The following is a 14,747-nucleotide window of genomic DNA, read 5'->3' as shown; positions in this document are numbered from 1 at the left end:
GATCAATAAGAAATATGGAAAATGTAGTTTATTGTATTGTTGCATCACTGCATTAAACACTTGCTGTTAAACAGTAAATATTATATATTAGAAAGATATAGTATACAATGTAAATATATATTTCTCATAAGTCTCCAGTGCTCCGTGAGCTACGATACAGCCACAGTATCATAATGAATATGATGAGTCCAGATCCATTTAGTATTATGATCCATTCCAGCAGGTCTTGTAGCTTGAACGCAGTGCATTGTGGGGCGTGGGTTGATGGTGAAGTCAAGATGGCTGTGAACCTCAAGCAGAGCAAGGAGCCTGCTGTAGGAAGGCCGTGAATGAAGTTTTGAATAACAGATTATTCGTCGCTGCCTGTTTAGACTTAAACCGTCGTGTTGTTGAAGTTGTAGTCAACCTGTGGAGGACTTGATACATTCACAGACAGCAACAAAATCGCAAACAACTGAGGATAAAGTCTCGTATGAATTCCGACGAGAAGGAGGACTGTGAGTGTGCGCCACCACAGGCCGAGACTAGCCCCGCAGGAGGACCATATAGGTGGGGACGCCAACAGGAAAGAGTCGGGGATGCTGGAGATGCTAGGAGAAGCACTGGAAGTGATAGCCAGCTAGATTGAATGTTGCTACTAGCTCTGTGGAGCTCTGTTTTATCAGTATAATAAGGCAAAGTTCATGGCAAACATTGGTTTATTAAAAAGTGAAAATTGATAGTTACAACTTTGGAAATTTTATATCTGCATGAATAATAGTTGAAATAAGGCCGGCGGGCTAGCTAGTTCTTGCTATATTAGCTCGCTAAGGCAGCGTTATGATGTTCAGGTCTCTGTCATTTCTCCTACTTGTTTAAATTAGCCTACTGCCCCTTTAAGATTGCAATGTATGATTTTGGTAAACGCTAATTTTGACAATCAATAACAGCGTATGATTCTTAACCATGGCTACACATTTAGCAAAATACACTGACTGTGGCCCTAATCACTGTAGGCTAACCTGGTTCTACAAGACATCGACTTTAATATCATTTTCTCATCGTAACTAAGGCACATGCAATTTGTAAATGAAAATATGTTATAATATTGCCCCGGAGTCCCTAATGCAGCCAACAGAGAGGCAACAGTATTTGTTTTAATTTCCATGTCAATGCAACGCAGCGTGACCTCTGCTGTAGTTTTGATCGTTATTGTCTGTTGTTTAATTAGAGAATACGAGGAGCCTGAAATAGAAAACCCAGAAGCAAGCCGAATGTAAGTGAAATTAATTCTATACTATACTAGTATATACGTGTGTCTGTGAGCTTACTTAAGACTTCCACACCAGCAGCTCAGACCACTATTGTTTTTGTCTGTTCTCACTTCTTGTTTTCTTTTCTTGCCGTCAAAGCCCCGTTGACTGTTTGTTACAACCATTTCATGTGTACATCGTGAACCATAGTGCTAGAACTTTGCAACAAAGTAAGTGACACTATCATGCTAAAATCAAAGAGGTCTTTTTTTAATATATTCTTCCAAGATGATCCTGTTGCAGTGGTGTGCATTAATTATCACTGAGCATTGTTTATTTTAAACAGTTTGAAGATCATCTGAATTAAATTATTATTAATGCACTACGGTTTAAAAAAAAAGCAGAACAAATGGTCTTCATCAGCAATGAAGAAGACTGATTGATAGATATGGTAGAAAACGGTACAAAGCCAGTGCTTTAAGTAGACCTTGAGTTGAAATAGTTTTGTCAAACTACTACTGACAAGGTAAAGAATGTACTTTTATGTTTAAATTCAAGAGAGCCAAACCAAAAATGTTTGGGGAAACTTTGTGTTTATGTTAATAAATTCATACCACCTGATATATCAATATTGGATTCATTTAAGTCCAAAATTGACATTGGTATCAAGCTCTCAGTCTATATTACAGGAGTATTTAATTAATATTCTAAGAGGTCCAGTTGCTAAATATTTCCTCCCAGCAAAGGTCCAGACTCCAAACCTCATAATGTCTAAATTGCGTCCTAAAGCCAACTGAATAAATGATTATCTATTAGTGTGGTACTATTAAGCGACCCGACAGTACAAAGTAGTTAAAATTACCTTCACCTTTACCAGCTGCAACATTAAAGTGCTTCACAGCTTGTATTGTAAACAAATAGCTTTACTATAAATACAGTTAGTCCTAGCACATTGAATTTAAGCCTGCATTTCAAGTAAAAGAAAAATAGACAGAGTCTTCGCTGTTGTTCTCTCTAGCGAATTGTATACACATGGTAAATGATATATTTGATTAGCTCAATTAAGTGAAGCTATTGCCTTATTAACAGGATTAGCTGCGTCCATCTGAAAAATAATTGTCCCTGGGTCTGGAAGAAAAAATAAAACGCCATTCTGTCCGTGTCTGGCCATTTGGTGATGCCCACTCTATTCAATATACAGTTGTATGCTGCAGTTATCTTTTTTTTTTTTTTTAAACTTGCCGTTTAATAATATGAAGAGAATAGAGAAGGCAAAGTATGGATGTCAGCCAAAGTCCATCATTCAAAAAAAATGTTTACCCAAATGTAATGGATGTGGTGATATATTTATTAAGGCTCTGTATTTTAGCACTCATACAACTGTGATTCCTAAGTTTAAACATGGGAATCATTCTTTATACCAATCCGTCCCATATTGTACCAACTGCTATTAATGATTTAAAAAAAAAAAAGTGGATTAACCCAGTACCTTTTGTGCCTTACCTCTGAATGCAGGAAGCGAGCAGCTGCCAAACATCTAATAGAGCGCTATTACCACCAGTTAACTGAGGGCTGTGGGAATGAGTCGTGCTCCAACTCCTGGTGTGCCTCATCAGTCGGCTTCAACCGCATGGATAACAACGCAGCGGCGGTCAAAGCCTTGGAGCTCTACAAGGTCAACGCTAAGCTATGTGACCCCCACCCCTCAAAGAAAGGCACGGCCTCAACCTACCTAGAGAGCAGCGCTCACAGCAACTCCTCCTGCGGCAACAGGAAGTTGAACCATAAAGATGTCCACTCTGTACGGGACAATTTCAAAGGTGAGTTGATGCCAGACATTCAGGATTTACACACTGTTAATGAATAAAATAGAGCAGAATACGCTGTTATGTTCATACAGTTTATGACAGTGGAGAGTTTAATCTGTTGATTTAAGTTAGTTTTTAATGTTAGTTTTGTTATCCTACAATTTTTAACCATGTGATGTTTGATTCTGTATATAGATGTAAATTACCTGACAGAGGAGAAAGTGTATGAGATCTTGGACATCTGTGGAGAGAAAGAAGATTACTCGCCTCTGATCAGGGTAATTGGTAGGGTGTTCTCCAGTGCTGAGGGCCTGGTGCAGAGCTTCCGGAGGTCCAAACCTCACACTAAGGAAGAGCTCAAGTCCCTCCAAGGTAAGGATGAGGACAAGGATGAGGATGAGAAGGAGGCCGCTGCCTGTTCTGCTACAGCTATGGAGGAGGACTCCCCTGCCTCCTCTTCGTCATCAAGGCTCGGAGAGGGCTCCTCAGGGGAAAATGATGTCCAAAAGTTGGCCCCTGACGAGGTGTCGGTGGACATTGAAGCAGTGCGGCGGGTCTACGAGCGCCTGCTCTCCAATGAGAAGATAGAAGCCGCCTTCCTGAATGCGCTGGTCTACCTCTCACCCAACGTAGAGTGTGATCTGACGTACCACAATGTGTACTCGCGAGACCCAAACTACCTGAACCTGTTTGTTATAGTGATGGAAAACAGCAACCTCCACAGCCCAGAGTACCTGGAGATCGCCCTCCCGCAGTTCTGCAAGGCCATGAGCAAACTCCCGCTGGCAGCCCAGGCCAAGCTGGCAAGCTTGTGGTCACACTACAGCGCAGGGCAGATTCGGCGCATGGTAGAGACCTTCCAGCAGCTCATTACCTACAAGGTGATCAGTAACGAGTTCAACAGCCGCAACCTGGTCAACGACGATGACGCGGTAGTGGCGGCCACCAAGTGCTTGAAGATCGTCTACTATGCAAATGTACTGGGTGGCGACCTAGATGTAGAGCACAACGAGGATGAGGATGAGGAGCCCATCCCAGAGTCTAGTGAACTTACCCTGCAGGAGCTGCTGGGCGAGGAACGGCGGAACAAGAAGGGCCCTCGGGTGGACCCGGTGGAGACGGAGTTAGGGATCCGCACCAACGATTGCAGACGGCCACTCATTGTCTTTGAGGAGTTTGTCAATGAGCCTCTTAACGAGGTGCTGGAGATGGACAAGGACTACACATTTTTTAAGGTTGAAACTGAAAACAAGTTCTCCTTTATGACCTGCCCCTTCATCCTGAATCCCGTCACCAAGAACCTGGGCCTTTACTACGACAACCGCATCCGCATGTACAGCGAGCGGCGTATAACTGTGCTCTACAGTTTGGTGCAAGGTCAGCAGCTCAATCCCTACCTGAGGCTCAAAGTGCGGCGAGACCACATCATTGACGACGCTCTGGTCAGGGTATGAGTGTGCCAGTTCAATACATCCAATTAATATTAAGGCCCCTTTCTAATACATTTGGTTTAGTACAAAACACATTTCGCTGATCTGTTTCTCTTGTGTCTCTGTAGCTTGAAATGATAGCAATGGAAAATCCTGCAGACTTGAAGAAGCAGCTGTATGTGGAGTTTGAAGGAGAGCAAGGTGTTGATGAAGGAGGCGTTTCCAAAGAGTTCTTCCAGCTGGTGGTGGAGGAGATCTTTAACCCAGATATTGGTAAGAAAATGCTCTCTGCCACCACCAATGTGTAGCACCCACCTGGGTGATGCACGGCAGCCTTACGACACCAGACGCTCACCACACATCAGCTCGTGCATCATCATCATCATCATCATCATCAGCATACATAGACATAAAGATAATTACAGACAATATATATACAGCAGTTATGTTGAATGTTGACATGACAGACAACGTGTAGGGGAAGTGTGTATGAGTGTATGCATGTTTGGATGGAAAGCAAGGCGTACACGTTTAGTGAACCTTTAGTAGAGTGCTATAACAATTGTGGCAGAGACGATAATCATAATGAAGATAAATAGATAAACAAACAAATAAACCTGAACAAAAATAGACCTGAATGATAATAGTAAGTAATTAAAATAATATAATTGAATATTGGTGTATCTACATCAGCACTATTGTTTGTCATATATAAAATATTAGTGTTCAAAAATGTATGGTTAATATATATAATTATAATAATGGTTATGAAAGATTAATAATAATAATAATAATAATATTAAATAGATACTGTGCTTTTAGAGGCCAAAGGCCTGGGTTTAAACCGGATTTTAAATAGGGCATGATCATACATAGGCTGCTGTTGCAAATAATTACCTTGTAGGCTATAGTGATTCTGCAGTTATCCCTTTTTAAATTGCATTTAAAACAGATTTAAAAAAAAAAGTGTGATTAAATATTTAAATCGATTGACAGCCCTCATTTTTTATATACGTATTAACACTTTTTCTATGTTATCTTTTCCTCCTGCAGGCATGTTCACATACGACGAGCGCACCAAACTGTTTTGGTTCAACTCGTCATCACTCGAAAATGAGGGCCAGTACACTCTGATTGGCATCGTTCTTGGTCTGGCCATCTATAACAACTGTATTCTGGATGTCCACTTTCCTATGGTGGTCTACAGGAAGCTGATGGGCAAGAAAGGAACTTTCAGGGACTTGGCTGATGCCAACCCGGTAAGAACTACCTCATCCAATGTTCTTATTGCTCTTTAGCTGCACAATTCGTGTAGCTATGGAGCAAATCCATAGCTACAAACGTTTAACACTGCCATTTTCATGCTGGAAATTCACTTTTTTGAACACCCATGTTCGTCACTTGATAAGCAATGCTGTATATGATATCCGACTGTGCTGAACTGTGTTGTAAAGGTTCTATACCAGAGTCTGAAGGAGCTGCTGGAGTATGAGGGCAGTGTGGAGGAGGACATGATGATCACTTTCCAGATTTCCCAGACAGACCTGTTTGGCAACCCACTCATGTATGATTTAAGGGAAAATGGGGACAAGATTCCAGTCACAAATGAAAACAGAAAGGTGAGCCAAACAGAAAACATGAAGCATTTTCAAACTGTATTGAAAACTTTTTTTGAGGTCTAAAGCAGGGTCTTGGTCTGCATCTAAATGGACTCTAGTGCGGTTTGTATGGGTCATGAAAATAAAGCAGACCAACCACAGGACTGTAAGACAGTAGATATGAGAGTTCTGCAAGAACTCAAAAGCTGAACTACTAACTTCTAACTTTAACTTCGTTTGGCTCATTTTCTGTAACCAGTGTAGCATGAAAGCATGGTGGGTGAAATTAGCCAGCTAGCTAACTAGCCAGCCAGCCGCAGCCGTTTGCTTAGTCCCACCACAGGGAGACTTCTTTGCCGAGAGAACGGATGACAGCCCACTCTCTTAAGCGGTGCTCCAATGTTAAAACTCAAAATGAAAGTAACGCTACTTTCAGATGGTTCTATTTTAAAGATGCTTTTCCGTTCTTCATAGTAAATAGCCTACTATAGTCGAGCATTAGTGCGTTTAGGCTACGGCAAAGTTTTTGAGCAACGCAACCAGACGTCGCGCTGCAGTGGCCAATCATGTAACCAGCGATCAGACTTGTCAGACGGTTTTGAGGCGGTGTGAGAGTCCCATACAGTAAACGGGAAACATCACTGCCTTTTATCGCTGCCACAAGAAAGTTTTAAAACACTATGAGGGTACGTTTCTGTGTGTTCAGCTCTCAGTACGTTAGTAGCTTCTAACAGAATCTCTGTGGTTTGAAGTTTAGTTTGTATTCTACCTGCTTTATTTTACATTTCATGTTCGTTAGGAGGCGCAGTTACGTTACTGCTGACGAAGACCCAACATTTCCTGATTTTTGCGGCTTCATAATAAAAACATTAAAATACCAAAATAACGGGGGGGGGGGGCTTTTATTGTGAAGAATTTTTGACGCACTGCCGCTGCTTTGACCACTCATTTCACCGTCAACTCCAGACAGCGCTGTGTAGCTCTGGTAATGCGAGACCAACAAATAACAGAAGGAGACGACATAATAGCAGGACGTTTTGTAGTAATGTCGGACATATTGGTGAATTTGGGGATGTTTTGTGAAACTGAAAATAGTGTTATTTTCAAGGCAACAGCGCTGCAGAGAGCTCGAGACAGCCAGGGTTATTGTAGCAGGCAGCATGCAGGAACAAAAACACTGACGCATAACTAACAGCATATGATAATAACACCCAAACACACAATTCACTCTCAGTGGTTTATGTGACATGAGAATAAGGCTACTTTCAATGAGTACATACTTCCATTTACAATTGAGTGGGTGGTCTTTAATGTGGACACAGGACACATTCCCGTTCTCACTGCTATTAGATTGTGGACACATGCGGCTCAAACCACCTTCAAATGTGCTTTTTGCGATCCGATCTCACTGCGTCCTGAGAGAGTTTTCACCTGTATTTAGAGTTGTCCGCTTGTGATCCAATCACACAATGTTAATGCCAGTTGAAAACGGGGTCAACAGGACATCAGACTAATGGGCCATTTAAGTAACATTCCAACACCCTGCAGAAAATCACCAAAGCGCTGTTTCCTGGTCTGAACGCAGCCTTATATGGTCTGTTCCCCCAGCTCTTTCTGTGGCCCAGCCAAAAATGACTACAAAATAGCTATCCGTCGTAGTATTACGATACAAGATGCAATGTTTCCCTCATGTTTCTGGCTGCTTGTCATTATTTCTGACACATGACATACAGTCAGGACTAATAATACTTATTATCAATTATTTCCTGACAGATTTGACATATATATTCTCCTCAGTCACAGGGATTTTTTTTTTCTGGTAAGGTGTTTTGCTGTTGGATGTTTTAGTGCTGAGAAAAATGAAATTCCATTCTCCTGCATTGTACGAGCGTGGCAAGAGATGTTTTAGTAGCGAATGCACCTTTTTAGAAAGTCCATGGCTCATTTTGAGGTCATTATAGCACACTGGTAGAGCTGGGTAATATGGTGTGGCAAATAAAAACAGCTTCTCTAAAGGTTAGATACAACTAGGTGGGAAAATGTTCCCTCGAAAGCTGAAGTACTCATCAGGTTTTTGACTAACAGTGACTGTTCCTGTTGATGTGCGTTTGTGCAGGAGTTTGTGGCTCAGTATGCAGAATACATGCTGAACAAAAGTGTGGAGAAGCAGTTCAAAGCTTTCAGGAGAGGCTTCCACATGGTCACCAACGAGTCTCCACTCAAATACCTGTTCAGACCAGAGGAAATCGAGCTCCTGATCTGTGGAAGCAGGGTGAGATTTGGCAGCAGACATTTGAGTACGTTATTAAGTCATTTAAAATTGCTTAAATGCTTAATTTCCATCCACGTTTCCTGTTTGTCATATACTGCAGAACCTGGACTTCCTAGCACTTGAAGAAACAACAGAGTATGATGGAGGTTACAACAGAGATTCTCGAATCATCAAGTAAGAAATTGCGTGTTTGTTGGTACATGTGCACCAAAATTATGAATATGGTTTGAATCATAGACTGTATACAAAGATGGACGATGGGTCTCCACTTCTTCCCACTCTGCCGGCGAAATCCCGCCCATACGCCTGCCCAACCAACTGTGGGTCAAATAGGCTCAATCGAGATGAGCCAGGTGTGCACACAATCGATCGGTGGCTAATAGTTACGTTTAGAAGTCAGAAATACATTTTCAGTTCAGATTACAGATCGTCTACAGTCTGTTGGTGATTAACATCAGCAGCAGATTGCATGTAGAGCACTTTTTTCATAATAAAAAACAACTGGAGACTGTGTACAAGCTGATATATGGGTCTGATAACATTTTATTAAATCGGAATCGGATCTAACAGGATGTGAATGTTTCTGTGACTTCCTGTTCAGCCCGAAGGCTGATGGAAACGGCTGTAAACTGTCCGACTTGACCGTGGCTTTTTGTCGCCGCCCCCGGCTGCTGCCGCCTGCTCTCGTCCACTTTACAGGCGAGGCGCAGCTCATCTCGAACTAGCCTAATTACAGCTGTCAATCCTGACTTTTCACCCTATTATAGCATTAAATAAGTAATAAAACCCAAACTTATCAGGGAAATGAACACTTGAAAATACACCAGCATGATAAGATCTACCTAAAATAACAGAAACCATGTCACATCTACTAACATGGAGGGGGTGGGATTTATGACCTATACTGCAGCCAGCCACTGGGGGGGGGGCTTCGAGATGTTTTGGCTTCACTTACACAGTCTATGCATCAACCCCTGGTTTAAATGCATACCCAATGTGCTATTGACCTGGAAACGGGTTGCCTGAGATGTGCACGATAATGGTGGAAATAATGAGGAGGTTGTTTTACAGCTTTTAATTGTCACATTTGAGGTATCATCCTTTCTATTAGTTGTTGTTTGGACCACAGTTAAATAACCACTAGTGCTCTTAAAAGGTAAACTTTTAATACAAGTTAAAATGTACAACACATAACATGTCTTTGTTGTTTGACAAAGAGGATTGTTATTAATTCTATTGGATCCTTATATATTTTTTTAAATGTTATCACTGCACTCATTTTGACTGTTGGGGATGCTCGTTTGCATTGTAGGGAGTTTTGGGAGACGTTGCATTCGTTTGGTGAGGAGCAGAAGCGTTTCTTCCTGCAGTTCACCACCGGCACTGACAGAGCACCTGTGGGTGGGCTGGGCAAGCTGAAGATGATCATTGCCAAGAACGGCCCTGACACTGACAGGTGAACCACCTCTATCCATTATGCTGCTCCTTGGCTCTTCCTGTAATGTACTCATGTATACACAGTATATATTTCTACACCGTTTGTGCAGACAGTCATTTTGTTAATTGAAGATCCATGACTTTCTGCTCCTTAAAGTGATTGATTTGAATTTTGAACTCATTTTCTCGTCATTTTCTTCCAGGGATTTTAAAATAGTAATGTCCCTTTGAATGTGTCAATTACTTCATTAGGCTTGAGTGAGCAAGTAAACCTAGTTAACCTGCTTGCTACACTATGCTTTACTTAAAGTGCTCATATTATGCTTTTTGGCTTTTGCCCTTTCCTTTATTGTGTTATATGTGTTTTTGTGCACATATTATGCTTCTTTTTTTTTTTAAATGTTATCAGTGCACAACCAGTTGGGTGAAAGTCCTCTGGTGGCCCCTGCTGTACTGACAAAAGATGTGGAACAGTACTTACTTACTATGAATGAATCATTGCTCATCCTTCTGACGTTTAATAATAGTGATTGTTAAGATATTATCGCGACATTGGTTTGCAGAAACATGATGAATCAGTGGTATGGTCGCTATAAATAGCCACGGCTGTGCGCATGACAGCTGCTCTGGCACGGTTGGAGAACCTCACCGGTGCAACGCAGTCTTGAGAGACTGCACTTTCTTCCCCGTATTTCTCATTGACAGGTCTGGTGAGCGGTGGAGCGGGCACAAGTATCGATATGATTTAAGACATTATGTCTCAGGTACACCTTTTTTTTTTTTTTTATAGGGGATTTTTAAAATTTGGCACAAATGTCCATTTGGACTCAAGGATGACAATTAGAATTTGTTGTGACTGTCACTGTGACCTCACATAACCTATTTTGGCCAACTCAAGAAGTCATACACTAATCACGTCAAATCATTTTTACACAAATGTATGAAGCTGAAATGATGATGATGAGGAAGTGATGACATTTAATACCCAAAGGGTTAGTGGTCAACTTCGCTGGGACATCGTAACGTTCTGCGAAAATGCTTTTCTGGCCGCAATTCAACGCCACAACGCAGGAACGAAAGGGGACGTTCCCCACAGCAAGCGCGCTTACGTCGTCCCATTCACTTTGTTACACAAGCGATGGCGGAAAGTTGCGAGGTTGCTTCGTTGGTGAATTTAAAGCTACCGCTGTGCAGCTGCTGTGTTCCTGTTGTTGCGGTCACTGTAGAAAGTAGGGGTTGCAGCGAGCAAAAGGTTAAAAGTGGAATTGGCATTGCTTGGTTTGTGAAACTGAAAAGGACTACCAAGTCTTTTAATTTAATGTGAACAATCTCTACCAGCATCAGAAACATGTAGAATTGGGGGTTTTTTTTAAACCCTTTATTTCCCGGAAATAGCCTGGTCCCAAGTAGCTAGCTGTTAGCTAATGATGTGTATACTCAAGAATTGCTAGAGGACACTACTACGTCATGGCTGGCGTATTGTCCAGAACCCAAGGAAGCACAGTGATGAGTGTGAGGCTGTTTGCATGAACAGTTCTCGACAATAACAATAGGCCCCTTCGTAACGGGCATCTTTTCAACGGGCATCTTCTGACTTCTTCGAGTGTTTATTTGGAAACCTCCGTTTTTAAACGTTTACGTTAACGCGGTCCAATTAAATGCGAAGGATTTGATTTAAATCCCTCTTGTGTTCAGTTTCACTTGGAAATGCGTCACGTCACGGCACATGAGCTAAACCCCCTCTAACTTCCGTTTCACAGGGACTTTAAAGCTGACCAGCCGTGTGTTTTGTCTTGGCAGGTTACCAACGTCTCACACTTGCTTTAATGTGCTGCTGCTGCCTGAGTATAGCAGCAAGGAGAAGCTGAGGGAGAGACTGCTGAAAGCCATCACCTATGCCAAAGGGTTTGGCATGCTCTGAGCCCCTGCTCCAAACGCACAGCAAAACGGACTCCTCCTCAGAAAGCCCATCAAACCCTGCTCTGCCCTTCCTTTATCAAAAGGTGACAAAAGACAGACCAGAGTATGTTTCGAGGAAAAGCAAGTCAATAATGAAAAGAGGAGAAATGGTTCCAATAGAGTGCTCCAGTAGTTCTTCTACTGTGCCTGCATCATCCCACATCAGTCAGTGTAAGCACAGAGACCTCCTGATCAAAATACCCACCCCCCACATCCACATTATGTGAATGTGCAGCAGCCTCCCCGTCTTTTTTTTTTTTCTTTTTTTTTTTTTTCTTTGTACAGAGAGAATCATTTCCTTATTATTTATTTTAAGGTTAAAATGGGTTATTTTTCATGCCTGCCTGTTGTGATAGCTTCCTTACTTGGGAAAGGGGGACGGTTGTTATTAAACTGTAAATTTGGGACGATGCATTAACAAGTCAATATAAACCCCATTTATTGACCTTATTGATAGACAATTGACAGAGATAATCTAGTTTTAGACTAGTCTTTAGTACAAAATATTGTATTCCCAACAGAAGAAAGAGCTCTCGCTGACCATTCCACTCACAGCCATTGGCTATTGATTCTATCTAGTCCAAAATGGCACATTATCAAATAGCTGTTTTTTTTTTTTTTTTTTTGGCCTTTTTTCGTCGGGGGGGGGGGCGGACACCGCAGGTTAGACTAAAATCTTGTCAGAGCTGTGTAAGTGCACTTAGACATTTTCAGAATGTTTGTTTTTTGGCCACAGGTTGCCATGATTGTTTGAAGCATTTTATTTCCATGTCTTCCTGTGTTGACAATTCTAAATAAAAACAGTATTTATATATCAGTGCGGTTGGAACTACAATACCGTATTGTGCACGTTTTGGAGGATGTACACATGTAGACCGGTTACTGATGATGTTCTCAGATACAGGCATAGAACTCTTCTTGTGCCAACCTAGTCTCACACTGCAGAGTCTCTGTTCAATACAACTTCAATTTATCTGGAACTGCATACGTAGAGTCAAGAAAACGGCGTGTACATTGTCACTGGCAACGCTTTGGTAGCTTGTGATCTTAAGTCCATTTGGCCTTAGTCTCTGGTTGTGGTTACACCTGTCATTTTAATGCATCATGAATCTTCTGACAACACGACAAATGACCTGACAGGTTCAAGTGTTTGTATCCACATTGCCATGCCAGATGGCTGGAACTGTGATCGGACACTGGGCAAGTGAGGACAGTAGTCTAAGCACAATCTGAACAAACTAATTGTTGTGTAAAGCTGGAATCCAGGGTCAGTCAATCCTGTAGCCACTGAGTCTCGGAGAAGCCCCTGATATGTTCCCATCGGTCCTTCCTTTGCTGTTAGACCCACAATGGAAAAATAATCAGTGTAAAATGTGTGGTGTGATCTGATCGCTCACTGATATATGCTTATGACAAATGGGAAAACATTTAAAGAAAAACATTTTGCGAAATCTCATCCACCATTAAGTGAGGGGATGAATTTAAATGTCATCTTGTTTGCATCCAGTTGAGCATATCTTAAAGACTGGAAGCAGGCAAAAAAAAAACCCACAGTTAACCTAGTACTGTAGAACAAACAAATCCACATTCTCTATAGCTGTCACATTGTATCCTTTAGTAAAACATTATGTAGCAAGGCTAAGCTAACTGTGACCCCCCCCCCCTGCTTCCAGTCTTCTTCTAAGCTAGGTTGAACATGTCCTGGACCTGTGTACCTCTGTACTGAACGCACAGATATAACATTGATATTCACTGACTCTGGGGAAGACTGTACTGTGTGGACACATCACTGTGATCAGATTTATATTTGGATTCGTCACATTCAATGAGAATGAAAACAGCTGTAACCACTGTCAATGGAAAAGTCTAACAAAAAGTGTTCTAGCACTTTTTTTTTTTCTTCTGTTCAACATGAATTGGAATATCAACTGTGAAATCATCCTCCCACAGATCAGGCCAATTTTTTTTGATAGTTCTGTTTTTGTTCAGTTGAATAGGCTGTACCTGTAAAGATGTCTGCATGGTGTTCTTGCACACAGACTGTATACTGACACTGTCAATAGAGTACGTAAGGGAAAAGCAGCATCAGCCACCCAAACGGGTTTAAACGGTACAGTTTAACCAAATCAAACCACTTATTTGAAAGTGAAAATAAAATGGACTCGCCTGAAATATAAGTTTTTAGCAGTTTGTTGCATTTTGCGCACCCAGTAACTATGGTAAGTATGGTAGGTCACTGTGTATGTCCTTTTTAAAGGACATGCGTGGTTTTATACATGTATACCCACATACATTACAGCCAATCCTTTTGCAAACTGTGTACATTTCAAAGAGTCCGCTTATAGATTTTCATATTGGGCGGAAATGAATGGAAGTAATGGAGTGAAAATTACATCCCAAAAACTATAGTGTACATTTGAACATGGGAATCAAAAATGTAAAGCATCCGCTAAAACATGCATACACTGATCCTTTAAAATGTACCTTTTTGTTTTACTTCCAAATAAGTGATAAGTGAATAAGAGATTATTTGGGAAAAACTTGCCCTGCACACTGCTGTAAAGCTGTCTTAACAGCGTCCCCTCGTCTTTAGATTTGCAATGCAATTAAATTAATGTCCACTTACTAATCTTTCAACTACATCTCATAGTCCTAATCAGTAAATGAAGCCGGCTCGGGGTGGACATCACTTGACCTACATATGGATCTTCGGTTACGGGATACCAAGTTGTCTTACGTGGGAGGGAGATGGTCCAAGATGGTCTTTGGCGTAGAATGTGAATGTCCTCCATGATCTTTATCCAACGGTTTCGGTTTTAATGTCAAGGACCTTTTTTAAGAGACTGAATGAACGCTGAAGCGGGCAACATCAACTGTCTGCGAACAGACCAAAACCATTCACAGCATCCACTGGAAAGATGTCAAAGGTCTTGGTCACTGGACGGCTGGAGAAAGATCAAGGACATTCACATCTGTCGCCACAGACCGTGTTTGAACAGAGACAGAGGTTT

The 14,747-nt window shown here is 41.5% G+C and overlaps 1 protein-coding gene across 1 annotated transcript; it reads left to right on the top strand.

Annotated features, from left to right (window-relative positions):
* Positions 1–254: 254 nt before the first annotated feature.
* Positions 255–13,294, top strand: LOC144512598 (ubiquitin-protein ligase E3A-like). Its single transcript, XM_078243407.1, has 11 exons — positions 255–549; positions 1,211–1,255; positions 2,748–3,052; positions 3,236–4,488; positions 4,599–4,743; positions 5,524–5,729; positions 5,925–6,089; positions 8,185–8,340; positions 8,441–8,514; positions 9,653–9,796; positions 11,578–13,294. The coding sequence occupies exons 1-11, from the start codon at positions 473–475 to the stop codon at positions 11,696–11,698; spliced, it is 2,691 nt and encodes an 896-aa protein (XP_078099533.1). The 5' UTR covers positions 255–472; the 3' UTR covers positions 11,699–13,294.
* The last annotated feature ends 1,453 nt before the right edge of the window (positions 13,295–14,747 follow it).

The sequence above is a fragment of the Sander vitreus genome, chromosome 24, assembly GCF_031162955.1.
Source record: "Sander vitreus isolate 19-12246 chromosome 24, sanVit1, whole genome shotgun sequence".
Classification (NCBI taxonomy): Eukaryota; Metazoa; Chordata; class Actinopteri; order Perciformes; family Percidae; genus Sander; species Sander vitreus.
Note: the sequence above shows the minus strand (reverse complement) of the source record. Positions and strands in the feature narration are given on the sequence as shown.

Bases quoted from the DNA above. Each gene is read 5' to 3' on its own strand.
- LOC144512598 (XM_078243407.1), top strand. From the start codon at position 473: ATGAATTCCGACGAGAAGGAGGACTGTGAGTGTGCGCCACCACAGGCC. The intron at 4,744-5,523 runs GTAAGAAAATGC...TTCCTCCTGCAG, and splicing joins GATCTTTAACCCAGATATTG to GCATGTTCACATACGACGAG. The intron at 6,090-8,184 runs GTGAGCCAAACA...GCGTTTGTGCAG, and splicing joins TCACAAATGAAAACAGAAAG to GAGTTTGTGGCTCAGTATGC.